The sequence below is a fragment of the Dermacentor variabilis genome, chromosome 1 (assembly GCF_050947875.1).
Source record: "Dermacentor variabilis isolate Ectoservices chromosome 1, ASM5094787v1, whole genome shotgun sequence".
Taxonomy (NCBI): Eukaryota; Metazoa; Arthropoda; class Arachnida; order Ixodida; family Ixodidae; genus Dermacentor; species Dermacentor variabilis.
Window position 1 is genome coordinate 30,856,980 of NC_134568.1, and position 22,392 is coordinate 30,879,371.

At 46.3% G+C, this 22,392-nt stretch overlaps 1 protein-coding gene across 1 annotated transcript in view; it reads left to right on the forward strand.

Annotated features, from left to right (window-relative positions):
* The window catches only part of LOC142576211 (O-acyltransferase like protein-like), a 74,828-nt gene that overhangs the window by 34,040 nt on the left and 18,396 nt on the right, over positions 1-22,392 (forward strand). Inside the window, exons 7-10 of the mRNA XM_075686232.1 lie at positions 6,972-7,065; positions 8,585-8,686; positions 12,486-12,654; positions 13,495-13,574. Coding sequence (XP_075542347.1) covers positions 6,972-7,065; positions 8,585-8,686; positions 12,486-12,654; positions 13,495-13,574 — 445 coding nt within the window. The remainder of the gene's footprint in view (positions 1-6,971; positions 7,066-8,584; positions 8,687-12,485; positions 12,655-13,494; positions 13,575-22,392) is intronic.

Genomic DNA, 22,392 nt, shown 5'->3' on the forward strand with positions numbered 1-22,392 from the left:
GTACCTCCTTTTTGTTTATTTAAAATTGTTGGGTGATTAGTTATTAGAAGAGGACTGCCATTGCTATTTGAAAAAGGCAATATCCTAATCTGTTTTTTAAACACTGTAGTTGCGCTTTAACCGCTAAGTGTCCATTGTAGAACTGCATCAGCGCAATGTCACAAGGCTTCGAGCTATGCGTCGATATCTCTCTCACGCAAATCACAAACTGAAGCAAGTTGCGATTCACAGCTTTAGCAATAGTCTTTCAATTTCGAGGTACTTATGCTTTCTTTGTTTTATGTCTGGGTCTTACGCTAGAAAGAATCGTAAAATAGGGATATTGAAAACAGATTGGTCGACATATGACGAGAAGCGTATTTATACGCTATAGTTTAACTTCTAACAGAACTTGCGATGGTTTCTGCTTTCAGTGCGAAGCTTTATAAAAAAACAAGCAACGCAAAAACTCCTCTGGGAGTTGTGCAAGTATGCGTAAGCATTTGTCACTCGCTTATCTCCACGGAGCCCGGTGTTGTTATCAATGTTAGGAAACTTGGGGTGAATTCTAATGGCAGATTTGGAACACTTCCGGTAGTAGTTTTCCTGCTCCTTGCGGAGCAAGTCTATTCCATTGGGAGATTGAGAGTGCCTCCCGTATCTTTCATTGATGGATTGCGAGAAGCTCCGCCGCTAGATCCACTCTACGTAGCAGCGCTCTCTACTCCGCAAAAATTGACGGAGTCGACCGCAAGTTGCATGTCAGCCCACCCTTAATGGTTATCAGCCTTTCAGACTCAACCTGAGCCTTATCACCCGTTATCGGGAGGTATCAGGCCTTATCGCAATTGAGCCGATTCTTATCAATCCTTATCTGTCCTTATCAACTTTATCAGACATGATCCGACCCATAGCAACTCTTATTGGACTTGATCCGACCCTTATCAACCCTTATCGGTGCTTATTAACCGTATCAGAATTGATCCGACCAATATAAGCCCTTATTAATCTTTAGCACCTTATCGATCACTCCGTGATGAAGTGTGTAGTGCAACGCTTTCCCAGTGGAATGCCAGAGGACTTAAATCACGGATCCATGTTTCCGCCATTACGTTTTTACCAACCGATTTCCTATAGTGGTAATATGTGAACGACACGGGTGTCTAAAGCGCTATTGCTCTGTGGACACAAAGTCTTTATGGTATCTACGTGCGGGAAATCCAGCAAAGTAATTGTTTACATCCGCACAGAACTAACCTGTATTCCCCACTCGGTGCAACCTCATGATGGAAATCTACACGTGTGCCTCCTCATTACAAAGAATAAAGTGACTTTCACCCTTATCGGCGCCTACGTCTCCCCACCTAGTCGGTTCGATGGCGACCGGCTGCGAGACATCCTGACAGTGACTTCTGGACTCTGGATTATAACTGGTGACTTTGAAGCTCATCATTTGGTTTGGGGAAGCTCCAGAATAGATTCAAGGGGCCGGAAAGTTGTGGAATTTGCTTCCGACCACGAACTCGGCATTATAAATTATGGCAGTCCAACGTGCTTGCGTGGCTCAACTTACAGCACTTGCTTAGATTTGACTTCAGTGTTACGGCATCTTGGTCAAAATGTTCGATGGTTCTCTGACATTGAGACTCATGACAGTGACCATATTCCCACCTACTTAGGGATCACGGGGTTTGGAAGCTTCTCCTTTTCTACTTCCCGACTAGTAAGGTGGTCAACATATACGATAGAGGTGGAAGAGGCATGCAAAGAAGGATTTGCCTGCACCATTGAGGGCCTCATTACAAGTGTACTGGAAGCGTCTAAGTACACCTTTACATACACAACAAATCGTGCAGATTTCAACACGGAACTTGAGCGACTTCGAACGATTCGTAGAAGGGCCGAGAGGCGATACAGGCGCACCAAGTCAATTCATGACCTTAGAGACGCTCCGACGTATACAAAGTAAAATCTAACGTCGTATGGACAGGCTGGAGGAACAACGGTGGAAGTCTTTCTGCGAATCACTTGACGCCCGCAAGCCACTGTCTATTATATGGAGGACGGTGCGCGGCGTTGGCTCATGTCCACGACAACGACATCCATTCTGCGCCCTATCGCTCAAGCAAGGCCGCTCGCAGGTTCATATAGCCGAAGATTTCTGTGTGAAGATTGCGGGTAGTGTGGTCACCATCAATAACAAAATTCTGAGTGAGGTTCCTGTGACACGCTTCCCATAATTGAATGTGTTCTTCTCCCTTAAGGAATTGGGCTTTGCTCTGGCCACATGCAGGCGCTCATCGTCACCAAGACTGAACGGCATCACCTACGCTGCTTTACGCCACCTAGGTGAAGGTGGCTGAGTTCGACTTCTGCAATGTTACAAGCAGTCATGGAATGATGGCGCCGTTGCTGAGCGGTGGAAATCCAGCCTGGAAAGTCGCCACTTGACCTAGCTTCTGACCGACCCATTGCGCTGTCCAGCTGTGTTGGGAAGGTCATGGAAAGAATTATTATCACACGCCTAGAGTAGTATCTCCGGACAGGCAGCCATTGGAATCTGAACCTGGCAACGTTTAACGTTAGAACGCTATCTAGTGAGGCGAGTCTAGCAGTGTTATTGGAGGAATTAGAGGGTAGTAAATGGGATATAATAGGGCTCAGTGAGGTTAGGCGGACAAAAGAAGCATATACAGTGCTAAAAAGCGGGCATGTACTGTGTTACCGGGGCTTAGCGGAGAGACGAGAACTAGGAGTCGGATTCCTGATTAATAAGGAAATAGCTGGTAACATACAGGAATTCTATAGCATTAATGAGAGGGTGGCAGGTCTTGTTGTGAAACTTAATAAGAGGTACAAATTGAAGGTGGTACAAGTCTATGCCCCTACATGCAGTCATGATGACCAGGAAGTCGAAAGCTTTTATGAAGACGTGGAATCGGCGATGGGTAAAGTCAAAACAAAATACACTATACTGATGGGCGACTTCAATGCCAGGGTAGGCAAGAAGCAGGCTGGAGACAAGTCAGTGGGGGAATATGGTATAGGCTCTAGGAATAGCAGAGGAGAATTATTAGTAGAGTCTGCAGAACAGAATAATATGCGGATAATGAACACCTTTTTCCGCAAGCGGGTTAGACGAAAGTGGACGTGGAGGAGCCCGAATGGTGAGACTAGAAATGAAATCGACTTCATACTCTGCGCGAACCCTGGCATCATACAAGATGTATACGTGCTCGGCAAGGTACGCTGCAGTGACCATAGGATGGTAAGAACTCGAATTAGCCTAGACTTGAGGAGGGAACGGAAGAAACTGGTACACAAGAAGCCAATCAATGAGTTAGCGGTAAGAGGGAAACTAGAGGAATTCCGGATCAAGCTACAGAACAGGTATTCGGCTTTAACTCAGGAAGAGGACCTTAGTGTTGAAGCAATGAACGACTATCTCATGGGCATCATTAAGGAGTGCGCAATAGAAGTCGGTGGTAACTCCGTTGGACACGATACCAGTAAGCTATCGCAGGAGACGAAAGATCTGATCAAGAAACGCCAATGTATGAAAGCCTCTAACCCTACAGCTAGAATAGAACTGGAAGAACTTTCTAAGTTAATCAACAAGCGTAAGACAGCGGACATCAGGAACTATAATATGGATAGAATTGAACAGGCTCTCAAGAACGGAGGAAGCCTAAAAACAGTGAAGAAGAAACTAGGAATAGGCAAGAATCAGATGTGTGCGTTAAGAGACAAAGCCGGCAATATCGTTACTAATATGGATGAGATAGTTCAAGTGGCTGAGGAGTTCTATAGAGATTTATACAGTACCAGTGGCACCGACGACGATAATGGAAGAGAGAATAGCCTAGAGGAATTCGAAATCCCACAGGTAACGCCAGAAGAAGTAAAGAAAGCCTTAGGAGCTATGCAAAGGGGGAAGGCAGCTGGGGAGGATCAGGTAACAGCAGATTTGTTGAAGGATGGTGGTCAGATTGTTCTAGAGAAACTGGCCACCCTGTATACGCAATGCCTCATAACCTCGAGCGTACCGGAATCTTGGAAGAACGCTAACATAATCCTAATCCATAAGAAAGGGGACGCCAAAGACTTGAAAAATTATAGACCGATCAGCTTACTGTCCGTTGCCTACAAAGTATTTACTAAGGTAATCGCAAATAGAATCAGGTCCTTTGGTTGACAGAAGTCTGTCAACCAAAGGACCAGGCAGGATTCCGTAAAGGCTACTCAACAATAGACCATATTCACACTATTAATCAAGTGATAGAGAAATGTGCAGAATATAACCAACCCTTATATATAGCTTTCATTGATTACGAGAAAGCAGTCATGGAGGCATTACGGAATCAGGGTGTAGATGAGCCATATGTAAAGATACTGGAAGATATCTATAGCGGCTCCACAGCCACCGTAGTCCTCCACAAAGAAAGCAACAAAATCCCTATAAAGAAAGGCGTCAGACAGGGAGATACGGTATCTCCAATGCTATTCACAGCATGTTTACAGGAGGTATTCAGAGGCCTGGATTGGGAAGAATTGGGGATAAAAGTTGATGGAGAATACCTTAGCAACTTGTGATTCGCTGATGATATTGCCTTGCTTAGTAACTCAGGAGACGAATTGCAATGCATGCTCACTGACCTGGAGAGGCAAAGCAGAAGGGTGGGTCTGAAAATTAATCTGCAGAAAACTAAAGTATTGTTTAACAGTCTCGGAAGAGAACAGCAGTTTACGATAGGTAGCGAAGCACTGGAAGTGGTAAGGGAATACATCTACTTAGGGCAGGTAGTGACCACGGATCCGGATCATGAGACTGAAATATCCAGAAGAATAAGAATGGGCTGGGGTGCGTTTGGCAGGCATTCTCAAATCATGAACAGCAGGTTGCCACTATCCCTCAAAAGGAAAGTGTATAACAGCTGTGTGTTACCAGTACTCACATATGGGGCAGAAACCTGGAGGCTTACGAAAAGGGTTCTGCTGAAATTGAGGACGACGCAACGAGCTATGGAAAGAAGAATGATGGGTGTGACGTTAAGGGATAAGAAAAGAGCAGATTGGGTGAGGCAACAAACGCGGGTAAACGACATCTTAGTTGAAATCAAGAAAAAGACATGGGCATGGGCCGGACATGTAATGAGGAGGGAAGATAACCGATGGTCACTAAGGGTTACGGACTGGATTCCAAGGGAAGGGATGCGTAGCAGGGGGCGGCAGAAAGTTAGGTGGGCGGATGACATTAAGACGTTTGCAGGGACAACATGGCCACAATTAGTACATGACCGGGGTAGTTGGAGAAGTATGGGAGAGGCCTTTGCCCTGCAGTGGGCGTAACTAGGATGATGATGATGATGATGATGATGATGATGATGATGATGATGATGATGATGATGATGATGATGATGATGATGATGATGATGATGAGAGTAGTATCTTGAGCGCCACAACTTATACCCCAAGGTCATGGCTGTTGACAACATCATCGACTTTGTGACGTCTGTGCGACAAGAAAAACTCCGCAAACGTATATCGTTTGCACTTTTCCTCGATGTGAAAGGCGCATCTGATAATATAACGCATTAAGCTATCCTTGATGGCCTGGAAAATAATTGAATTAGTGGACGAATGTTTCGGTGGACTCGGAGCTATCTATACGAAAGATCCTTCTTTGTGCAAAGTGCGGATGGCCGAACTGCTGACCATTACTTGCTGTGGCGTGCCGCAGGGCGGGCTTCTTAGCCCCAATTTGTTCATCCTTGCAATCCTTGAACTTGCCGACGTTCTACAGCATAGTCAACCTTTCCATATGTACTGACGACATATGCATATGGGCCTCGACAGTTACACGTCCGCAGGTGCGTGCACGTCTACAAAAAGCAGTCTTGCGCACAAAAGTTCTCCACAATTCGCGTCGCACACACAATGAGATTACGCAAGTTTTGGTGAAACAGAACCATCGATAACATTCGAGAAACTTCCGATACATGCGGACGCGTCCCGCGCTGAACGATAACATTCGTTAGACGGTGAAAAGCGCTCACCCGTAAAAGATAAACAAGACCACGTGTCAACATGGTTTTTCTTGCGTGACTTTCCAATCAACCCGAGACAATAGAACATTCCTTCATTCTTTGTCGTGATGCATTTTATTTTTGGGACATTTTACAAAAAACCATTAGAAAGGAACATCCTCCCACATCTTACGGTATGTGATTCCTTCTTTTCAAAAAGATAATCAGTGGTACACCATATGATTTGTTTATGTTAGTAGGACTCTATTCATTATAGAGAAGCTACATTAACGACAGACATGCCGAGCCATCTTTCTCGAGAAGGTCTGTCTTTCGTAATGTGGCTGGAACCATTGATCCCGTTCCTGAGCGCACTTCGCATCTCGGCGCTTGTGTTTCCCAATTGTTGAACTTTCGTTGGACTGCGCAGCATGTGTGAAATTGTTTTTCATGTGTGTCTATTCATAATTCCACGCAATAAAGAAAAAAAATGGCTGTTTAGCTCAATGGGTAAGACACTCGGCTTGTGAGCGTGGGGTCGTGGGCTCGAAATTCCTCCCCGCTACCGTTTTTGCATTGGAATTTATTTCGTTTTATACGTTTTTTTTTCTTTATAACGATTCGGTTACGTGACGGACGGGTTTTCTCGTTGAGTCGGCATAGAAATGCTTACGCATTTAAAACCTCATAGGTAGCCCAGTCTGCAGCATATGCTCCATTTATTAGGATCGCTCACACGAATGTATACGTTTGCACCACACCTGTGCGGTGCGTCAATGCAACGGACACCAAGCTGCTTTTGTCGACTTTGAACAGCAGCAGATATATCTATAGGTGCAGTGTCCAGCAAGAATAGTTGCTTGGATAACAGCAACAGCATGTAATTAAAGTGTAACAGAAAATTTATGTGCAGCTTATATGCTGAAATAAAACGCTTGTACGCTTCCATGTGTCGTTTTGTTTCAGAAAACTTGGCAACGCTCAAGGACAAGATCAAGGACATCACCATAGAGTTTATTGTCAACTTCACTCCGGCCGGAGACACCATCATCTGCTTGCTGTAAGAATGCGCTTGCTGTAAGAATGTGCAGCGGATGTTTTCGCCTGTCATGCCTGCTGCCAGTAGTTCCGTGCCCGTCGATCTGAGCACAAAGTGAACCATTGTTCGGCGGCTGGTTCTTTTGGATTCTTTCACTGGTGAAAGAATGCTGAAAATTTAGCGCCTGCCGTAATGTCGGTTTGTGCAGCATTAGGTCTTAATGCTGCACTTGATGCTGCGTAAGGGACAAGTATTTTATATCGGTCTAGAATGTTCGATTACCCTTCTGCAAACGCCTCAATGCCTGTTATATGCCAGGCAATCGTTCATTTAGAGATCAAGCCGCGCATCTGATATCGTATCCATCGGGGTCAGTTATCTTAATCTGCGCCTGACAACGAATGAAGCTTGGCGACGCCACCTTCGAATTTCCACATCAGCTCGTCGTGGCTTCATATATTTTGCTAGAGACCTACTCAGGTCTAGTTAAGGATAAAAATGCATTTTGGAGGAACCATTAACCTAATCTAGAAGTGTTTTATCAACTTATCCGGTGCCATCACCACCCAATAGGAGAAAACACTTCGAAAGACTTGACGTCACACTGACGTACAGGCGCTGATGTTTTGTCACAAAGTGCAATAAAAAGACGTTTAAGCTTCGTTTTCACAAGTAATAATAGAAATTTTCCATTCCAAACGAATGCAGATAGAGTTTGGAAAGACCAGCTTATCAGTGCAAAGTAATTTATCATGGCTTTTAGTGTGCACCTTTTTATTTACGCAAATTAAAGGAAAGGTTGGGCGCCTTTATTGGCGCCGGCTTCTCCCTAATTAACACTTGTTAACCAACTGAGCACACTTCATGTGCTGCATGGGCACTGGCATGTTCTCAGTATATGAAGACCTGTCGTCCCTACTGTTCTTCGTCCGAGTCCTCTATCGCACTTCGCGATGCCCGGTACCCTTCCTTTCAATCTTCGTTTTCGTCCTTATTACAATAAACAATTACAACTGTTACAGCTCATACGAACCTTGACAAGATCTATATTAGTGTGACTGAAAGAGAAGATTCACGCTCGTATTTTCATTGGAAGTTTCACATTCCACATGCACCGTTCACGACAAAAGAACCCCGGTGATAATGGCGCTCGGACCACTGAAGAAGCGCGAAAATGAATGTCAACGAAATATAATGGTGACATTATCCCGGATCATATTACGTTTGTAAGCTGTTACTTGCGCCGAGCTATATATAGACACAAGAAATTGCGCCCGAATTTTACGGAATGTTTTATCGTATTAATGACGCAATAAGGCACAAGGCGACGCTGCCCGAAAGTTTGAATCTATCAACACACGCATATACGGTTTGCGTAGTCCCGTTTCGAGGGGGGAGGTTTCGCGAGTGGAGCTTAAGTGTACGCACCGGGGAACCGGGGCCGCACGCGCACAGAAGTGGAGGCGCGAGTCAGGTGCACTTTTGGGCTGCTGGGACGAGACACGTGACATAACGCGCATGCGCTCACTCACTCGCGCAGGGGTCTCATGATGGTCTACGTGAGCAACCGCCGGCTGCGAGAAGAGAACGCCGTGCGGACCAAACGCTGCGTGCTCAAGTACCTGCTTCATCGAGTGATCAGGTATAAGGAATATTTCTTTCTTTGTTGGCGTATCCTACTAAACGTTCGCATGCGACGAGTTCTGCAGGGGAAATTACTCGACTTCTTTTCTTTTTTCTCGCTCGTTGTGGAAGGGGACGTGTGCAGTCAATGGGGAAACGTTTGGTCATTTTTTTCACCACCGTATCGACAACCAAAATAATATGCAACTACTGATCGCGCTTATCAAGCAATCTCGTGTAGATATCCAATATTTTGTGCATTTTCGACGGCTACACGAATTCGACGACAGGGCATGTGTACGAAAAGGCCGTTAATCACATATTGTCCATGTGTGAAATAGTGGCTATTAAGCGGCGCGTATATTAAGTGGCGGGTAAGAAACAGTGTGTGTCATTACAGTGCTGATTGGCCGCTCTGCAACGTAATGCTTTCTCTACATGTGTTCTTTTCTCGCACATCGCAAAACACCTGCAGTCAGATGCTTAGTGATATGTGAGATTTGCGCCGCGCATAATACGAAAACATGATCAAATTTTGTCAAACTACACTGTGCAGCAGTGCTTCAAGTAGCAAGATCCCTGTTACCCTGAATTTTCAAAGCCGCATATTTCCCTGAATTTCACTGTGCTAGTGACTCCTCCTGCTTTAAATGCAGTGAAGAAATGCCTGCTTAGCTCCTTAGGCTAATGACTGCGAAGTTTTCCTGTAAATTGAGATCTCCAAAAATGTTAAACCCTGTTTTTCTCGAACACCTTCCACTTACTGAGAATCACCGGGCTAGCGAGTTAAACGGCGTGTATGGGTGATCGCGTTTATGGAAAAACCGATGCTGAAAAATCGCGCGAAGACTCATCGTCCTCATGTCCACAACATCGACATTCCTTCCCTGCAAGTTCAAGGCCAACTTGTTGAATTAGACGTTCAAGCAGGTATAAGACCTCAGCGTGCGTTCCTTGTGCAAGACTCAAAATGTCACTTTATATGGTCGCTGCACCGAAAAAAAAAGCCATCGACACAACCGTTCACCTGAAATAAAATGGTATGGCGATGTTATAAATCCTTTGTGCATCTGTACATTCCACAAAAGCATCTGTAGATTATCCGTAGAAGTCAAAAATATTTTACGACGGTGATCATATCTATACATCTATAGTAAATTTAACTGTCTTCTTTTCTTCCGCTGTTGCTTGTAGTGATCTTTACTGTTATAATCACACTGTAATATGTGGTCTTGGATATTTCCTGCGAGATGTGAAAGAACTGTACATGTTTCTTTGTGCCCATCTTTTACTCTCCGTCTTCACTAATTTCTTCTTACTGCTTCTTTTACCGCCGTTCCCCTATTAAGAGCATTGCACGCTTTTCTGAGGCCGGGTCTTTCGCCTGTTTATTTCCCGTGGTTCCTGCGCCTCGATCTTTGCTCTTGCAAACTGTATTGTATATTTGCTATTGTGTGCTGCATCAAATCTGATTAATTTGATTTTAGGTGCGATAGGAACAGTGCAAAGAAGTTTTGCAGCTCTAGTGCCTCGTCCCTTCAATTGTCAATGGGAATCAACTCAATGTCTTCCCACTTCATTTACATTCCAAAACGAAATTAAGTTCTGCCATCTGCTTTTTACGTTCTTAACTGTTTATTACATCAACATCATCATCATCATCCTGGCCACGCCCACTGCAGGGCAAAGGCTTCTCCCATACTTCTCCAACTACCCTGGTCATGTGCTAATTGTGGCTATGTTGTCCCTGCAAACTTCTTAATCTCGTCCCTCCACCTAACTTTCTGACGCCCCCGGCTACGTTTCCCTTCTCTTGGAATCCAGTCCGTAACCCTTAATGACCATCGGTTATCTTCCCTCCTCATTACATACTCTGCCCATGCCCCCCCCCCCACCATTTCTTTTTCTTGATTTCAACTAAGATGTCATTAACTCGCGTTTGTTCCCTCACCCAATCTGCTCTCTTCTTATCCCCCCCCTTAACGTTACACCCATCATTCTTCTTTCCATAGCTCGTAGCGTCGTCCTCAATTTAAGAAGAACCCTTTTCGTAAGCCTCCAGGTTTCTGCACCGTAGGTGACTACTGGTAAGACACAGCTGTTATACACTTTTCTATTGAGGGATAATGGCAACCTGCTGTTCATGATCTGAGAATGCCTGCCAAACGCACCCCAGCCCATTCTTATTCTTCTGATTATTTCACTCTCATGATCCGGATCCGTGGTCACTATCTGTCCTAAGTAGATGTATTCCCTTACCACTCCCAGTGCCTCACTACCTATCGTAAACTGCTGTTCTCTTCCGAGACTGTTAAACATTACTTTAGTTTTCTGCAGATTAATTTTTAGACCCACCCTTCTGCTTTGCCTCTCCAGGTCAGTGAGCATGCATTGCAATTGGTCCCCTGAGGCAAGGCAATATCATCAGCGAATCGCAAGTTACTAAGGTATTCTCCATTAACGCTTATCCCCAATTCTTCCCAATCCAGGTCTCTGAATACCTCCTGTAAACACGCTGTGAATAGCATTGGAGAGATCGTATCTCCCTGCCTGACGCCCTTCTTTATTGGGATTTTGTTGCTTTCTTTATGGAGGACTACAGTGGCTGTGGAGCCGCTATAGATATATTTCCGTATTTTTGCATACGGCTCGTCTACACCCTGATTCTGTAATGCCTGCATGACTGCTGATGTTTCGACTGAATTAAACACTTTCTCGTAATAAATGAAAGCTACATATAAGGGTTGGTTATATTCCGCACATTTCTCTATCATCTGATTGATAGTGTGAATATGGTCTATTGTTGAGTAGCCTCTACAGAATCCTGCCTGGTCCTTTGGTTGACAGAAGTCTAAGGTGTTCCTGATTCTATTTGCGATTAACTTAGTAAATACTTTGCAGACGACGGGCAGTAAGCTGATCGGTCTATAATTTTTCAAGTCTTTGGCGTCCCCTTTCTTATAGATTAAGATTATGTTGGCGTTCTTCCATGATTCCGGTATGCTCGAGGTCACGAGGCACTGCGTACACAAGATGGCCATTTTTTCTAAAACAATCTGCCCACCATCCTTCAACAAATCTGCTGTAACCTGATCCTCCCCAGCTGCCTTCCCCCTTTGCATAACTCCCAAGGCTTTCTTTACTTCTTCCGGCGTTACCTGTGGGGTGTCAAATTCCTCTAGACTATTCCCTCTTCCATTATCTTCATGGGTGCCACTGGTACTGTACAAACCTCTATAGTACTCCTCAGCCACTTGAACAATCTTATCCATATCAGTAATTATATTGCCGGCTTTGTCTCTTAACGCGTTTATTAACGTTTATTCCATATGTAACTTCAATTTGACTTTCCCGCACTGCCCGATGCAGCCTGGTTCACACTGCTTGGGCATAACGAGGCTGAACGAAATCCGTCAGGGATTACTATAACTCCATCAAATGAAGTTACATATGGAATGAACAGTTGCTCCCACACCAAAAAAAAGCAATATTATTGCCATCCATCAATTCATTTGCGTGCACGGCACACAATCACAGCTAAGAAGAATTAGATTTTTAAGGTGACATTTCTTTCTTACTTTCTTTCCCTTTTCTGCGTTTTATTATTTGTTTGCATCTTTGCATGGTAGTTTGGTTGTTCGTTTGTTTGTTTGTTTGTTTGTTTGTTTGTTCGGCTACTTTGTTGCTTGCATATTTGTTTGCTCGGTCCTTTTCTTGTTTGTTTCTTTCTCTGCTTGTTTCTATCCACAGAAGCAAGGCGACGTGCATACTACCCCACACGAACGCATACGCCATCCCACCATTCCAAATATGCGCAGGTTGGCGCCCCTGATGGTGTTAACTACAGTGCTAGTGGCCCCGGTGTTTCCCCAGCTGGGCCAGGGTCCGACCTGGGAGTATGAATCTGTACGCATGGTGGGCCAGTGCCGCAACAGCTGGTGGCTCAACGTGCTGCACATCAACAACTTCTTTCCCAGGAAGCAGCAGGTCTTGACCATAACCTACAGAACAGTTTACTTTTCAACACCAAGTACGGCAGTAGATGTCGAAACCGCCATTGTTACTAGCGTGGCTCTTCTGCCGCTTCAGTATGCATTTTGGGTCAGTGACTTTTTTGTATAGTGTCAGGTTAGGAATCAAGAGGGCCATTAAGTAACGCAGCAATTGATTACAGTTGTGAGGGTACCCAGTAACGAACAGGGCCCGTATTCAGACAATTATTCTTACGCTAAAATTTCTTAAGAACAGATGCCTGCTAATCGTGATGTTGGACATGTTATTGTGCGAAGGCGGCCGACCAGCGGCCAACAGCACTTACAAATTAGAAGATTTTTGAATTTGGCCCCTGAAGTGGTTTCGAGACTTGAAAATACAGCAGAATGATCAAGAATTGGGAAGTGTTTGACGTTTCCCTCTGCGAAAAAAACAATTCAGACTTCCAGTGATGTTACGGCCATGACCGATTCATGTTTGTCTTAATTTGACAGAGATCGCGTTGGATTCCAGTTCAATCCAAAATAAAAAAAAGAACGCACTTGCAGCCACATCCAAAAGAGATGTTACCATTTCGTAGAGCCGTCTTCAAACAATGCCTCTTCGTGCGGCTGGGCTTAATCGTGTTTTGGCAGCTTCCATCGCGGCATGATCACTCGGCCACTTTGTTAGTGAGCTACGGGTCTCCATTTACCATATCATGTATCGCATTGCACCATCTGAACTGACATTGCCGACTGCATAGCAACTGCCGCCCATCGCGGAGATGCTTATCTTTTGCTCTACTGTCGCCACATCACCTGTGTTAACCAGCAAACCTTACCTACCTTGCAGTGTATGGAGCACACATGGTTGTTCGCACTCATGATGCAGTTCACTGTGGCCGGAGCACTGCTCGTGCCCGTATTCTACCAGTAAGTCGCTCCATCAGTTTTTATTAAGGACACATACGATGGACAGCAAATGGGAGCTAATACAGCCATTATACACCCATTGCTGCACCACTCTCTTGTTGTTTGATACGCAAAGAAGTTGTAATTTCATGGGTCGCTCGCCCTTTTGCTAGAATTAAAGTTCAGTTTTACATTTCATGCTCCGCCTTGTAAGCGGCGGCAATTTGTTAGTATACGGGCTAATGAAACGAAAAATGAATGACTTTAGTCAACCAAGGGAACAGGCTGGCTTCAGGAAGGGATACTCTACAATGGATCACATCCATGTCATTGACCAGGTTATCGAGAAATCCGCAGAGTACAATAAGCCTCTATATATGGATTTCATAGATTACGCAAAGGAATTTGATTCAGTAGAGATACCAACAGTAATAGAGGCATTACGTAATCAAGGAGTACAGAACGCTTACGTGAATACCTTGGAAAATGTCTACGGAGGTTCTACAGCTACCTTAATTCTACACAAGAAAAGCAGGAAGATACCAATAAAGAAAGGGGTCAGACAGGGAGACAATCTCTCCAATGCTATTCACTGCGTGCTTGGAAGAAGTATTCAAGCTATTAAACTGGGAAGGCTTAAGAGTAAGGATCGACGGCGAATAGTTCAGCAATCTTCGGTTTGCCGATGACATTGTTCTATTCAGCAACAATGCAGACGAGTTACAAGAAATGATTGAGGACTTTAACAGAAAGAGTGTAAAAGTGGGGTTGAAGGTTATTATGCAGAAGACAAAGATAATGATGAATAGCCGAGCAAGGGAACAAGAGTTCAAGATCGCCAGCCAGCCTCTGGAGTCAGTGAAGGAGTACGTTTACCTAGGTCAATTAATCACAGGGAAACCTGATCATGAGATGGAAATTCATAGAAGAATAAAAATGGGTTGGATCGCATACGGCAGTAATTGTCAGCTCCTAACTGGAAGTTTACCGTTATCATTGAAAAGGAAGGTGTGCAATCAGTGCATTTTACCAGTGCTTACATACTGGGCAGAGACTTGGAGACTGACAAAGAAGCTTGACAACAAGTTAAGGACCGCGCAAACAGCGATGGAATGAAGATTGCTAGGCATAACGTTAAGAGACAGAAAGAGAGTGGTTTGGATCAGAGAGCAAACGGGTATAGACGATATTATAATTGTCATCAAGAGAAAAAAATGGAGCTGGGTAGGTCATGTAATGAGCCGGTGAGATAACCGTGGGACCATTAGGGTTACAGAATGGGTACCTAGAGAAGGGAAACGCATTCGAGGACGGCCGAAGACTAGGTGGAGCGATGAAATTAGGAAATTGGCGGGCGCAAGTTGGAATCGGTTGGCGCAGAAAATGGGTAATTGGAGATCGCAGGGAGAGGCCTTCGTCCTGCAGTGGGCATAAAACAGGATGATGATGATGATGATGATGATGATGATGACGACGACGACGACGATGATGATGATGAATTAAAATGAGACTCCATTTCGTTTTCGCTAGCGTAGTTCTCTTTAGTTTAATCACTGAAAATTCTGAATTAAAAGCCGTGAACTTGATAGAGTCGCCGATTTCTAACAGAACCTGCTTTTCATCATGCCATCTCCAGTGCGCTTTTCTTTTTTAATCTACCGGATTGAGGGACCGTATGTGATCCGGACTGAGTGACCATCAGTGATATAGAGCGCAAAACTGTTACTGCGTCGGCCATATGCACCAGTGGACGTTCTCTTATTCTCTTAATCTTTCCTTCCCCTTTTTTCTTCCCACAGTGTAGGGTAGCCAACCGGGCTCAATCCTGGTTAACTTCCCTGCCTTTCATTTATCATTTTTTCTCTCTTTCACTGGTATCTCTCCAGTTTGCTACTGCACTGTGTTTAGGACTAGCCCACTTGGAAGGCCGACCGGGCAGACGCGCCGAACCGCAGGAAAGAAAGCATAGAAAGCTTAGCTTTAATATAGAAATTATGCGCTGAGGGTACTTACAGGTACTGCTTGTTGTTTCATTGCGTAATTCCACAGAGAACGAAGCTGGCAACCGGCAGATCTGCTGGCATAGCACAAATAGGGCTACATAGTATAACTATAAACCTATTTGTTATGTGAGTGATGTCTTTTCTGAGAGCTTTACGGCAACGTATCAGCAACTGCAACAACCACGGCCAACTAGTCCGGCAGGCTTCGCCTAGAAAGCTGTGCTTTAAAAGCTTACGCTGAACAGAGCTAATTTAGGGATGGAAAAAAGCTGCTGCCTCGTAGAATTCTAATGCCGTTCTCCAGAAAATGTCAGAAATACTGCCAACATAGAAGACAACTTCCCGAGAGAGAGGAAGAAACGTTTATTGATAGAAACAGTGTCCCGAGTGAGGCCCGGTATCCCCCTGAGGTGGGAAAGCTTCTTAGTTTAAGAGCGCTTTGACTTCGACTGCCCTCTTGGCCCTGGCGATGAGTTGTCGTTGGTCTTCCAGGTCCCCGAGAAAGAGCTTGGCCTCCCACGTTTCGATTAGGCCGTCCTTGTTTGCTTGTAGTGCTCGGTTCGCGTCCGTTGCCGGTTGCATTTCGCTCTATTCGTGCCCCAGGCATTCCAGGAGTAAGTGTGTCAGGGTGTCCGGTACGTTGTAGAGTGGGAAGAGGTAGCTGTGGAGCGTCGGGTAGAGGCGTGCATTATCATTCTGTGAGTGTACGTGTTACTTTGTAGGCGTCTGAGGATCATGCTTTTTTCTTGGCTGACTTTTGGGCGCGGTGGAGGGTACACCCGGCGTTTGAGCCTCTAGTGTTGTAATATCGCCGAATAGATGGTGCTTACGGCCTCCGCCTCTTGTGCCTCGGGTCGGATAGCGTGTGCGGCGAGGTGAGCCCGTCTGACGTGTTCGCGGGCAGCGGCGTAGGCTGCTTCGTTCCCCTCTAGTCCCTCGTGTCCGGGTGCCCACGTAACGCAGGTGTACGGGAGCGGAGTGCTTCGTCGTTTCACTATCTTCAGTGCATCGGCCGAGATGCGGCCCCTCGAGAAGTTTCTACAGGCGGCCTGAAAGTCAGTGAATATAACCGCTACGTTTTTACATGTGGTGGTGGCGAGAGCGATTGCCGCTTCTTCAGCCGCTTCCGTGTTGCGTGCCTTGCCGCTTGCTGATGCTAACTCGCAGCCTCGGCAGTCTACGACTCTGAGAGCGTACGCGTTTCGATGTGGATACTTGGCCGCGTCGGTGTAGCGGGCGTCCGGGTCTTGCTTGAATCTTCGTTTGATGGCGTCGTCTCTAGCCTGTCTTCTGCTCTCGTGGTATATGGGATGCATGTTGCGCGGGTCGCGTGCGATGCAGAGGGACTCTCGAACGGTGACATTCGCTATTTCGTGTCCCTGTCTGCGACGTACGTCTCGCTGTAGTTCATGAGTCGGAGTACTGATCTCCCGGTGGGCATGAGCTTGAGTCGTTACAGCCGGCTGTTCTAGCGCGCTTCGGCGGGCTCTTGCCACGTGTTGTCGACGCCCATCTTAAGGTGACGTGTAGGGGAGGCCCTGAGGGGGAAGGAAGGGAGGGGGTAGCCCCAGGGCGACTTTGAATGCCTTCCTTATCATGATGTTGAGCTTGTCTATTTCTGCATTCTTTAAAGCCAGGTATGGCGTGCCGTATATGATGCGGCTGGTGAGCAGTGCTTGTATTATTCTTAGCGTGTCTTGCTCCTTCAGGTCACTTCTTTGGCACGAGGTCCTCTTGACGACTTGTGTGAGTTGCGAAAGGGTGCGTTGTGGTCTCGGTAGGCTGGCCGTCCAGATCCGTCCTTGTCGATGTGTGTCCTGTGGAGTCCACGTATTCGTGGACTCCACAGGACACACACTTTGGTGGCTTCAGTGGCTAGGAGTGCGCATATGAGGTGCCAAGTTTTCTTGGTGCTCAGAGTCCCCTGTAGCTTGTCACAGAAAGCGTGCTAGTTCTACCTGGCGAAATGGTCCGACTTTCGGGATTCTTGTCCCGTTGAGGGTGACGCTGGGGTCAGGCTCTTCGCAGCTGGGTGGCCTGCCTCTCGTTCTTGCTTTCAGGACGAGCTGCTCAGACTTCTCGGGGGCGCAGCATTGGCCCAAGTTTCGGAGATAGCTTTTGATGGTGTCTATGGCTTCTTATATGTTGCTTTCTTGCCTTCCAGTGTTCGTAGCTGTAATCCAGAGCGTGATGTCATAAGCGTACATCGCGTGACGCAGATCTCGTATGGTCTCGAGGAGTTTGGTAGCTTGATCATAGCGATGTTGTAGAGTAGCGGCGAGATGACGAACCCTTGCGCAGTGCCTCTGTTTAGAAGTTGGAAGCTTTCGCTGCGGATGTTGTAGATCACGACAGTTGCCGTGTGGTCCATCAGAAAGTTTCTGACGTATACGCGTAGGTCCTAGTGCCGCAGCCGGTGCCTTCGAGGTTGTTGAGGATCGCGTCGCGGCTGACGTTATCACAGACTCCCTTGACGTCTACTGCCTTTATGGAGTACTGCCCATCTTTTGAAAATAAGAGGCATGACCTCTGCACAGCATTAAATCAGTTAGATAGAAAACCGTTCACCTTGAACATGATCTTCGGAGCATGGCCTCGCATATCGTAGCTAAAAAAGTCGACAAAAGCGCTGCTGCGACTTTTGAAAGCTACCGGATTGGACGACCGTCTGCGATCCGGACTGAGTGCCTGTCACTGATATAGAGCAGATAATTGTTACCACGTCGGCGATATCCATAGCGGACTTTCTCTTCTCCTCATAATCTTTCCCCCTCATTTTTCCTTCCCCCAGTGTAGGGTAGCGAACCGGGCTCAGTCCTGATTAACCTTCATTTATCATTTTCTCTCTATCTCTCTTTAATTCGAATGTTAAGCTGATCGAGAAGCCCTTCTTCAGTTGTAAGAGTACGTCCTGCGTTGAGAGGTACTGCCTGAAGCTGAACGGGGTGTCCGGTAGGTGGCCGTTCTCTTCGAGGTACTGGGTAACGCCGTCGTGCACCATATATTCGAAGAGCTTCCCCACGCACGAGGTGAAGGAGATTGTCGTAGGTTCTCCAAATTGAGAGGTTTGTTGAGCTTGGTGATCATGGTGATCTCCGAGTGCTTCCATACAGCAGGCAGTTCTCCTTTCTCCCAGCACTCATTATAATACTGGGTGGATAGCCGCAATGGCCTGCTCCGGTAGATTGCGCAAATGTTTGTTGACGATCCGGTCTTTGCCGGGGTTGGTATTTCTAGTCACCCTGCATAGGGATACGTGGAGTTCGGCGTGCGTGAAGGGTCGGCCGAGTTGTGGATTTGGTTTTCCAGCGTATTCTTTGCAGCGAGTTGACGCAGGAAAGGGAGCGTCTCCGCGGTGTTTAATTTGTATTTCTCGGAAGAGGTGTTCTTCCGATCCGGCGTGGTTGTGGATAAGTCTGTGGAGATGTTGCTTCTGTTTCGCTTTGGTGGCTTCAGTGGCTAGGAGTGCGCATATGAGGTGCCAAGTTTTCTTGGTGCTCAGAGTCCCCTGTAGCTTGTCACAGAAAGCGTGCTAGTTCTACCTGGCGAAATGGTCCGCATAGTCGTGAGCCTGCTTGGTAAGGAGAGCGGTGCGTGTCTTTAGCTATCTGTTTAACTTTTGTCGCTTCCATCTTTTGAGGGGGCCACGTCTGGCCTCCCATAGGTGGAAGAGATGCCGTATCGGCATTGAATTGTTCTGCTGTATCTAGTACATTTATGAGCCACTCGAAAACGTCGGTCATGGTTGCTCCGGAACCTAGGTTGTCCCTAAAGGATTACATTCAGTTAACCATGCAATTCCGGTCTTTGCCTGTCTACGGGTGTGTGCTACATCTAATTGGAGGATATGGTGATCGCTACACAAGGTTTCCTGAAGTCGATTCCCCCCTGCCCAGGGTACGTCAGCTGTAAAGGTAATATCGGGGTTTGTGTCCCTGTAGACGCTGTTTCCATTTCTCGTGGTCTGGAGGGGATCATTCCAGAGGGTTAGTCTGTGTTGCTGGGCGGCATTGTGAACTCTATCACCCTTCCTCGTGGTGGTCTGATAGCCCCATGCCATATGTGAGTCGTTAAGTCCCCCACTAGTTATTACGACTTGGTGGCCATTCGTGGACTTCTTGATCTCTCATACAAACTGATCGAAGTCCAGTAACTGGCCCCGAGGGGGCTGTACACGCTCGCCATGAATAGGCTTTTCTGCGTCTTTCCTTCCAGTGAAACCTCGATTAGGGTGTGATCTGGCCGGGTGTTCTCCACGTCGCGTTTTTGCGCTTAAGAGTTTTCTTGGCCAGTATGGCAGGGCATTGGGTTTCTGCATATGTGGCGTATCCTTACAGTCGGACGTTCTGGGTGTTGGTTTCCCGTACTGCTATGACGTCAGGTTGATTCAGCTTGACGAATTCTTGCAGGCTGGCGTGTCGAGGGGGGTACGATAGACAGTTCTATTGTCATATGCGTATAGTTGAATGCTGGTCCTTCACGTTGTGGTTAGGGATCTGCATGGCTGATGGATTCGTATTCGTGTCGGCGATCACGAGTGGGTGACATAGAATGATCGAGAGTCGCTGTGGCTGTTCGCCCGTGCCTTCTTCCGAGTCGCGTAGCGCGAATTGTCGAACTGTGCCTTGGTGACGTAGTTGTTCTTTACGTACGCGATAAAATTGCTGAGCTGTGGCGCAATCCCATTGATTTTGGCGTTTTCGAAGGTTGTGACTGTTTTTTCTGCTGCTGACTGAAAGATTTTTTGCCATCGCGGGCTGAATGTTCTTCATAAAGGCTTCTTGAAATACGAGGGTGAATCAGAAAGTCAGAAGCGTGGCAGTTTGGGCGAGTTGGTATGTCATGACTTTTTTAGGTTTGGAGCGCAGCTCAGAAAGAGCAAAAAACGAAGGAGGTAGGGGTAATGAAAGTTTTCCGTTCCATTTCATTACCCCTACCTCCTTCTTTTTTTGCTCTTTCTGACCTGCGCTACAAGCCTAAAAAAGAATCAGAAAGTATTTGTCCCTATTATTTAGCCAAATTACGGCTGTAAGTGCGAAGTAAATATATCCATTCCGAGCGGTGCACCTTTCTTGAACCGGCCCGGCTTTATCTGCCGATATCTCTGCGGCACGGCACTGCTGTCAGTTGTTGAAAAACGTGGTTGTGCTTTACACGTCCACGGCGTACGAGCAACGAAGTGTGATTCGTTTTCTATGGAGCAAGGGATGAACGGCCATCAAATTCGACATGGAAATGCAACCCACGTATGAGGAAAGATGTCTCACGTTGAGAAGTGTGAGGTGGTGAACTAGGGTGGTTGCTTGGGCTAGTTGGTAATTCATGATCAAAAATAACGTACAGCGCAAAGGACCAGGGCAGCGATAGACGACATACACAGCGCTGACTTCCAACAATATTTTATTGCGTTGCCACATCGTGTGTATATATACAAGAAGAGGCATGCGCAGAAAATGTACGACAGTCACATGGGGTGTTCTAACAGCAAGTCATTGAACGAAACATGGTCACCTCAAAAAATAATAATAAAACAAATTAAGCAATACAATTTCTATCTGTCTAGAAACGCGACTTCACCAGGGGTCAGCGCGATTGAGGGCGCACTAACGCAAGAACTGCCAAGTTTTCTGATGAAATCAGTTTCCACTATTTCGCGTGTGAGCTGTGAGCAGTGTCTCGCTAAAACTTGCGTATCTTCAAAGAATGGCACGCAGCCGCAGTCCCGGCAATGGATGCCCAAGTGGCCTTGTACAGTGTTGCGGACGTTGTTAGAATGCTCTCTTAGTCGATCATTTAAGCACCTGCCCGTTTGTCCTACATAATTACGGCCGCAAGACAGGGGAATTTCGTAGACTACATTGGTTATGCACGTCACAAACCGTTTTTTGTGCCCGACAGAACAACAACTCTGATGCGATTTAGGCGTGTTTACACGACTACAGAGCCTTGCCAATTTTTCCGGGGCCGAGAAAACGACTGCGATTCCTACACGCTGCCCAATTTTCTTTAGCCTATGGGATACATCATGCACATATGGCAGCACTGCAAACCTGCGTCTTTCCACACTGCAAACCTGCCACACAATGTGGCAACGCAATAAAATATTGTTGGAAGTCAGCGCTGTGTATGTCGTCTATCGCTGTCCTGGTCCTTTGCGCTGTACGTTATTTTTGTGAGGTGGTGGTTGTGAGTTCGCAAAAGGCCATGAAGAATTGCATGAAAATGAGTGTTCGGGAAGGCCGCCTGCGTCGCTGAGTGGCCACATGCAGGGGCATGTCAAATTTAGTGCTGCGATGGGGCAAATGCCTGAACCGGTGTGGGAACTATGTGAAAAAATAGTGTAAAGTACGTAGAATAGTACGTATATTTGTAATCACATGTGCCTTATTTTGGCTAATAAAAAATAAGGGCAAGGTGGTGGTGGTGGTGGTGGTGGTGAATCGTAGCAACAGGCGGGTTTAGTATGGCGATCAAGGCCGGCAATTGCTCCGTCCGAGTGTCTCTTACAATACCGCTGAAGGGTTTCACCATATGTCCATCAAACTAGTCTCTCTTAAGAATTCGATAAGGAGACGTGAAGTTTCCTTGCAGGCTATAACTGATCCCATCGGGAAATATAGGGTGGTGCAGGCACGCATACGGAAGGGCAAGGACTTTCTGATTCGCCCTCGTAATAGGCACCTAGCATCTACTATGGCTTCGACGTCCACCTTGGTCAGCGTCGTTCCCAACTGTCTGTCTGTTTTCGAGCTCGTTGCATTTTTGATGTATCTTGTCTGTGAGTTCTTGTTCATTGCATTTCTGAAGCAGTTTGTCGGGGGGCTCTTGCTGTCTCT